General features: G+C 36.8%; 1 protein-coding gene across 2 annotated transcripts in view; it reads left to right on the forward strand.

The window, feature by feature from the left end:
- PRKACB (protein kinase cAMP-activated catalytic subunit beta) overlaps positions 1-3032 on the forward strand; it is a 34740-nt gene extending 31708 nt beyond the window's left edge. For both annotated transcript variants that reach the window (XM_054384129.1, XM_054384130.1), the window contains exon 10: positions 235-3032. In XM_054384129.1, the coding sequence (XP_054240104.1) occupies positions 235-360 (126 nt within the window). In that variant the 3' untranslated portion in view covers positions 361-3032. The remainder of the gene's footprint in view (positions 1-234) is intronic.
- Positions 3033-8789: the final 5757 nt, after the last annotated feature.

Genomic DNA, 8789 nt, shown 5'->3' on the forward strand with positions numbered 1-8789 from the left:
CAAGAACAGAATTGATGATTATCAGTGATACTAGTGTTTTTCAACTTACATATGTAGGTCTGCACCTTCTTAAGCTAGTTTTACTTGTGCCATGAGTTTCAACTGTAATACCTGGTTTCTTGGCAGGGTTTGAGGAGCAGAGGGAATATTGTTGTGCCTCATTACCGCAACTTCAAATCTAAGGGTATTAGGGCAATAACATTTTTGTATACCTTCCCTCCTCTCCAAATACAGGTAGAAGCTCCATTCATACCAAAGTGCAGAGGCCCTGGAGATACCAGCAACTTTGATGATTATGAAGAAGAAGATATTCGTGCGTCTCTAACAGAAAAATGTGCAAAAGAATTTGCTGATTTTTAGTAGGAGTAAGAGGACAAGATGACATCAGGGCTCACATTGGGATCTTTGCACTCTGTTAACAGATGAGGTGGAGCTGAGACCATCATATGTCAAAACAGTTACCTAGTTACTTCATTCCACAAAGCTGACTGAGGTCTTTATTGCCATCTTCCATGTGTGCAGTTTGCACCAACCCTTCTAACTAGGCACAATTAAGCAAGCACTGTTTTGTGCAGTAACACAGAATAATAGACCACTTTCCTACTTAACTTTGGTTTCTGTCGTTCTTTGTTTCTGTGTATTGTTCATTTTTCCCCTTTAAAATGAAGTAGTTTTTTACCCAAGAATGCTCCATTTTATTTTGAATAATGTATTATTTGTGTGAGTGAAATGGAAGGTGTTGCGGCTAGTGTGATTTAGACTGAAGTGAAAGATAAATGTTGCTTCTAGTCTGTGCCAGCCAATAAATCTTGTCTGTCTTGTGTCTGATGCTACAATTTATTATGAATTTTTTTTTTAGTAGCTCAGACTAAACCTAGCCAACGTTTTTAGCATTTTTGAAGGTAGTATTTATCGCCATATAAATGTCTGCTAAATTAACTTTAAAACATTTCTTCCTGGAGACTGACCAAAATTCAGTAGAATCAATTGGATGGATAAGCAGGGGACAGTAGCTAGACCCTGTGCCTTGGTTTTCTACATCCCTGCAGTTTTCATCACTGCCTCCTTCCTTTGTATTTCCTACCTAGGCAGTAGATAAATTGCCATAACCAGACTGTACCATGGAAAGCTTACAGTCTCATGAGAGGGAGTAAATCCACCTGGTCTTGATTTTGGACCATATCTAACCAAGTCAACTTACCAGCATTTCAGTTGGCAGGTAGGAAATAGCTTTTTTAAGAACATGAACCCTGAACTCTTAAAGGAAGTTTTGGTCAGTATTACAGTGAATATGATTTCTTTTGATTGACTTTTTTTTTTAAGCCAATGTTTGAACTCCCAAAGTATTCCTTGTTTTGAGCCTTTTTTGATTAAAAAGGCATCCATTAAAATAATACCCACCACACCACAAAAAGCAAATTCTGCTCTGCCATTAGCTATGAAAAACATATGGTTTAGCAAATGCAAAATAATATTCTAGATGCATCGCTGGATGAACACAGTTATTTTTTGTTAGCTGTTAAGAATAAGAGGTTATTGCCAAGTTTTTATTCTGGTATACTATATTAGTAAACTGAGGATGGAGTACCGCTACAATCATTTTCTTTTTAATTACAGCACTTCATTCACGAAGAAAAGAGACAAGTTTAAATAATGCAACAGCTAGGTTTATTTTAGTTGCGTTGTGTCTTCATTTCTAACTTCTCTTTCAATCAAACAGAATGTATGGTCACACAGATATAAGTATTTGGGCTTAATTATGTTTTGTATACTCTCACCAACTGACTTAAAAAATACTGCTACCATGTGCTAGCTTTGGGCACTTTCACACATTCATTTCAATGTTAATAATCAGTGGCTCAGCACTTTTTGGGGGGTTGCTTTTAAACTTACTCAAAGTAGTTTTATTTGTACACTTGATTCTGGCTGTCTCAGTGACCTGTCTTAAAACAGCACATCTAAACAGTTTAAACTAGACTAATATTTTATGATAAATTTACATGCATACAAGGATGAATTGGGTTTTTGGTTTTTTTTAATGAGCTATATTAATACATAGCCATTGTATTTGTTTGAATGTCAGTGCAAATAAACCACTGGCATTCCTTCCTTTTAATCTGTATGACGCTCCTTTAAGAAAAGCCTTTGTAGACATTTTACAAAAGGGTATGAAACGTACCATCCAACATTCTGTATGTTTAGGTTGTTGAGCATTTTTGCACAACGTCATTAGGAGGCTGACACTGAATGCAGTCTTTGTCCACCCATATTTACATACGTGCAAGAAAAGTATAAGATACTTTGCTGTAGCAAATTTTATGTAACAAAGATATATCGTCACATTAATAAATTTAAAGAAATCCTTTGTATGAAAATGTTAAAATCTTTTGTATTTCATTTAGACCAAGGACATGCTGCTGTATGCTAGCTGTATGCGATAAATTCTACAGTAACTTTGTTGTCGTTTATGAACTTTAAAAGATTTTAATAAATGTTGGAGATCACAATTTGATTCTGTTATGATTTTAATTTTTGATCATTGCATTTATAATTCTAGTAAGGTTCAGAAGTTTTTCTGTTTTGTAAAATACTGTAACCATTCATCTTGCGTGTACAATTAGACAAAAGTCTAGGAAATTGGTTCTGACATGTCTGTCTGATATCCAGATTAAATTCTACGTGGGCATAAGTGGAAAAGTCATCTTAATGCCATGATATTATGCTATTTATTAATTTTATGAAAATCCTGTTAGAAAGTAAAATACTTTTCCAATATGGCATAATAGACTTCAGTATGGAAATGAGATTCTATTTTGGAAAAGGAGGGGAAGTGTGCAATTTCCAAGGCATTAGTGAGTACATTTGACAATGTGAGTATTATACAACCCTCTCATTTAAACACACTCATAAAATATAACTACAGAATATTATGTTACCTGTATTTAATTTGAAAATCCTTTTCACAATATGGAAAAATTGTATATCTATGACAGTAGAAGCTTGTTAATTTTACACATTTGAGGAATTAAGTGTTGAACTATATGGTATATTTTAATTGTACTCTAGTTGTATGTAACTTTCATTTCCAACATAAAGGATTGTATCTCATTAAGTAAATTGCTTTTTTATTATCTTGTCAGTTGCATTAAAACCCTTATTTTTAAATCCTTTAAAGTATTTTACTAATTTTTGCATATAATTAGATGTTTTTAAGTGCTGCAATAGTGTGCAATATAGTAAACATTTATATACAGAAGTGCAAATTAAATTATGTACAACACTTGTGCTGCTTCTTTGTGAATCAGAATGTTGTCTGATGACAGTAGTTGCATCTCTCCACACACTGCAAAGAGTATGGAAGCAAGAGGAAAAGGTTATGAAACACACTGCACGTACTAGTTGGGACCCATTAAGTTTTACACTAACTAGGGTGTTGGAAAGGATGGTGTGGATAATGTTAAAGGCAGGTACGAGAAGTCAGTGAGTTGAACTTCTTGGCACAGAAAGGCAAGCAAGGTGATCATAGCTGCAGTATTGTTTGTCTTCATATTTTCACATTCAGACTCAATGCTTTTTATTAAAGATAACTGTTTTTAAACCATCTGCAGATCCTGCTGTACAAACTTTGTGCTATGTCTCCTTGTGCTGTGAAACAACTGATGGAAGTAAAGACTGTTCATGGTCTTGGCATTGTCTGTGTTGAGGCTTTTTCTGCAAGTGGTGTTCAGAGAGGCTCTGGTACCTGCTCTTTGTAGTGCAGCTCCTCCTGTTTCCTGCTTTCTGAGCAGACCTTCAGCCTCTGCTTCTGCTGCTGTATGCCTACTGACTGTGCTTTTGTGGTGGTCTTCTTTCATAGTACAAATATTACATTTCAAAGATCTTACTTTTTCTAAAGCTGAGCTAAGACACTGCAAAAAGATTGTACTTCTGCTTGTACTACAGCTCCCGTGCAAACACATGTTGAGCAGCGGATTTAAGGGCGCCTTTCAAATCTGCTGTTAGAATTTGCCATGTGGAAGGAGGAGAACTCTTGAGAACCACTCCATAAGAAACTGGAAAAAAAAAAGTTGATTCTGTTCTCTGTCTGGAGTGTGTATAGTGCATGCATAAAAAGTTCTGTGACCTCCATACTTGTACAAGTGTGGGTCTTGTACACCTTAAAATTGCTTTTAATTGAGAGCTTTAGGGATGAACTGATTTGAGACTTGCAGCTGAAGGGGTAAATGAGGCTGGGCAATAATCACTTCTGGTTAAAAGGGCTAGAGCTCCACAAGGAGGTTTAAATGCTTTATAGGCAGTAAATACTTTTCATCTTGCATGGGACTTAGGTACAGTTTGGAGTTTTTAGAAGGATAAGATGTGGGTATCTCAGGGCAAGGCAGAATCTCAAGATAGCTTCCCTTCCTAATTTTTTAATTTGATGATGAATAAAAGTTTGAATGAAATCTGAGGTCTAGTCACATTTTGGCCTTGCTGTCTGCAAGAAGCATGCATATATTGAAAATGAAGTTTATTCTTGTAATAAACTACTTTTTAAAGTTCCTACCTCAGTGGGGTAACAGCAGCTTAATGTTCCCATTAAATTACTGGGATGAATTCCCAATAGTTTTTTCAAAGCTGGTAAAATACTCTTTAGAATCTTTATAGTCTGCTTGTCCTGTTACCACTCTTGGAGGGTCAAATACCAAATGACTTTGCAAAAACGTATTTTAAAAAACTGTTTTATGTGGCTTTTTGTTTTAGATTTTAAAAGCAACATGTTTTTGCTGTTAATTTACATTAGCTCATGGTCAGTGAAGCATGTAAGAAAAACCCAGTGACAAACTTGCGCGTTTCTTGGTGCTCAGCTTGCAAGAATTAGATTTTGATTACACAGTAGCAATCTGGTATCTAATTCTGTTCTTTGTGTTGAGAAGCAGCCTGAGGATGAGGCATCTTTGCTAAGGACAAGATAAAGAAGGTTTTTGCCCAACACATGGATGTGGTTGCAGTGAAAAAGCTCTTAAGGATGAAAAGGTTGTTTCTAATTGGAAGGATTTTTGAGGATGGAGGTCGGTGGTCTGTTCCACTGTATATGCAACCACTGTAACAGATGTTTTCCTTTGCTGGGAGGTAGAGGTTGGAGACTTCTTTCTTTGCTTCTGAGATGCTGTGGAAGATTAGAAAGGACACAGCTGTAGGTACTGACTCAAATGAACAAGGGCATGCAAGTGCAGCACATTCTGAGTATGATCAGTCACAGGAAAAAATACTGGTGATTAGAGCAATAAAGAGAAAATTAGAGTGTTGGAAAAGCTTCAGTAACTCCCTGAAATTCTTGCACCATCAAGATAATTTGATAAAATAATAAATCTTATCTATGTTTAGTAGCACATCAGTGCTTTGGTCTATACAGTAATACCACAAAAACTGTCTTCTACTGGAAATGCCGTTCTTTACTCTGTACCTACATTGCTAACTTGAATTTATAGTTATCTGAGTAACAGTTCAAGTAAATGAGTGTTTGATCGGTATGTCCTTTCTATTTCTTCTGTTTTCACTGTCATCCTTCTACATGTAGGTGTCAGGAGTCCATTAATGATGGGTAACACTGTGGATAAGTAACATCATTGCACAGTTGTGCTAACAGGCTAAGCAATCAGTATTTGGTTATATCATAAAGTTCCAGAGTTATAAAATAATCTCATCTTTAACTCCTCCTCCCTCTCCTCCACCCCTGAAAAACAATAATGTTTGTCTCCAGAAAATACATTATTTCCCTTTAATTCTCTCACCATGCACATCAGGAAGTATGCACCTGGCAAGCTTGCTTAATGATGGGAAAAACTAAGAGGAGTTGAGCAGGTAGCCTTAGTGAAAACATTCTAAGAGCTACACAATGGGTATACACATGTGTAAAATAGTAGTTTGCTAAACACAGTTTGCTAATGTCAGCACGTTATGTTAGTTTGTGTGAGGAGTGCAATTTTTCTTCTGTACAAGTATGTGCTCTGTGGTTTAGGACATAACACAGGGACCTGACCCTAGGAGGACATCCACATCAAAGCCACCTCCCATGGCCAAAGCACCCATAGCTCATTCATTCTGGAAGAGAATTTCATAATGGAACTGGGTCTGCTGCAAGGTAGGTTTCTTGCCAAGAAAAGTATTCCAGTGAATGCTGGGCAGGGAATAACTCCCTGAAGTCTCATGAATTAAGTAATGGTTCTTGAATGCCATGCAAGGAAACCTGAAATACCAACACAAATGCTTTTTTTACTGGGGGTTTGTACAACCCAAAGCTATGCTTTAGGGCATACCCAAGTATTGTGTCTGAACAATTAAACTGGTCTTAATTCTGCAACTGCTTACTGTCTAACAACTCACCATTGACTTCTCTTGAACTTATGTTCTATATGACTACAAAAACATGGAAACTAAAGTGAATTGTGATTCCACCTTCACCTGGCTGCTCTATCACAAAATGCTCTAGTTGAATTCTTTTGTCAGTAGATGACACATTTATGTGGTATGGAACTGTGTGAGAAATGTCAGCTGTAGAGCACAGTATGAACAAGAGAATTGGAAAACATTTAAAAGCAGTAAGGAATGAGAAATTTGTACTGTACAAGTCACATAATATACCAGATAACATATGCAATGTTTTTAAATTATAATTGCAATATTTTTAAACTGGTTTTCATATCAGCATAGCAAAAAAAAAAAATTTTTACACTAATACAAGCAAAAGTATTTTTTAAAATATATATTATTGCACAAGCTGTACACAAATTCTATTAAAAATCCGTGACTGATAAATCCTATTTTTGTGCCTAGAATCAGGTCTGCTTCAACAGCACACAATCCTGTTGCTGCATTATGTGCAATTTAAAGTTTGGAAATACACTGGTTTTAACCAAGGACTGTCACCAAAACAAAAAAACAACACACACACCCCGAAAAAACAAACAAACAAACAAAAAAAAACCTACCAAACTAACATTTTTTAAATTGAGAAATGCTTTTAAGCTGGTTCATTAAATACGTAATATTTATAGTATAGAGGATATGCAGATTTTAGAGAGTTAGATGTTGATCAAATTCAAATGTACCTCTACTAATTATAATGCGTACAGGCAAAACCCATTGTTCAATATTTTTCTGAATTATGTGACCACCAGATAAGTTGAAGAGATGGTAAAGTTACAGCAAACGTTCTTGAGAGCATCTCTCATCAGAGCCTCATCAACCAACTTGGAGTTTAGCAAGTTTGTAAAAGGTCATATAACCTTAATGCATAGCTTTTGGATGTCTTGTGTGCTTGTGTTCAAATGTGAATATCTCTATGGTTTTGGTTTATATCCATGGGGACAGTAGAGAGGGGCAACAGGGTCATCTAATGTGTGTGTGGCTTACCCAGCCAGCACATCAGGTGTATATTGAGAAAACTGGATGTTAGTTTTACCCACTAATACATGTTTCTTCAGCCTAGGTGTGTGTCTGCTCTGTCTCTTGAAAAGGTGTTGTGTGAGAGCTGTGCAGGCTCATACATACGCTGGCTTTGCAGGGGTCTGTCCTGGGCTTGGTTCCCAGGCACAGCATCCAAGGAAGTAAAAGCTCATACAGGTGGCTGGCAAGGTATCTGAAGTCAACTTTACAGCCAGGACTGTCTTGTTCTTAAGAAGATGGAAGGTTCACTCCTGTAAATATTGTCTGGAGAAGGAAGAGCAGAAGTGTACACGGCCAACCCCAAGACCTCTGCTGGGGAAAGCTGTCTGGCAGGAGTCAGGTTCCTGCCTTGCCTGCAGCAAAAGCACCTGTGAATTGCACTTTCTCTACTAGTTACCAAGTGGGTCACTGGGCTGCCAAGGCATAAAAATCAGGCTTTTGATTGTTTTTCAGTGATAGGCAGGTTCCTCACTCCTGGGAGAAAAAAGCCTCCCAGCAAAATGGGGAAAAACCTGGTGCTAATTTCTTAATGTGTTTGAAGATAGTAGAGCTTTCTGCTTAACGTCTTACTGATGTTTTTCTGTCTGTAACTATTTTTCCATTCTTGTGTGCATCAGCATGCTTTGCCTTTTCATTTGCCTCACTTCAAACAACCAAAGTGCTACATTTCAGATTTCCTATAGATTTAACAGCTGTTTCACTGAGATGTCTGAGCCGTATGGTATCTTTTGTTAGGCTGAATTCTGTTTTACAATGTTGGTATTTTATGTGAACACTTTGTATAAGCTTTTTGCTACATTACTACTACTAGTATGGGCAGAATAAGTTACATTTTGTACAATGATTTATTTTTATATATATGGATAAAGTATAAGCTTTAAAATAACAAGGCTTTAAGCCTGAACAATCGCTTTATTCAATGTGTGCAACTACTAGAATAAGAAGGGCAACAACAAAATAAGTAGGGCAGGAAATTCTCAGTGAAGTGGACATAATTCACATGCAGGAAGATATATTTAAGCAATTCAGACTTGGAAACCAGAGGAAGGAAAAGCAGAAAGGTACTGCTGGCCTTGCATTGTAGTCAGCTGATGTACACGTTCATTTTTAGCCTGGTGCAGAGGGTACGGTACAACTGTAGTCGTCTTATAGGACAGTCATATCATTACAAAATAATGCTTATTGCATACAAAGAACTTTAGCATATTACAACAAAGATCTAAGGGACTCCCCATCAGGACAAAACAGAAGGTCTTTGCCATCCTGTTAATTACTGCCTTGTCAGTAATTCTGAGCTGTGCTCCTCTCCTCCAGGCTTGCAGCAAGGATGCTGTGTTGCTATTTGGCACTGTGCACCTGCA

This window comes from Indicator indicator, chromosome 10 (assembly GCF_027791375.1).
Source record: "Indicator indicator isolate 239-I01 chromosome 10, UM_Iind_1.1, whole genome shotgun sequence".
In the NCBI taxonomy this organism is placed as follows: domain Eukaryota; kingdom Metazoa; phylum Chordata; class Aves; order Piciformes; family Indicatoridae; genus Indicator; species Indicator indicator.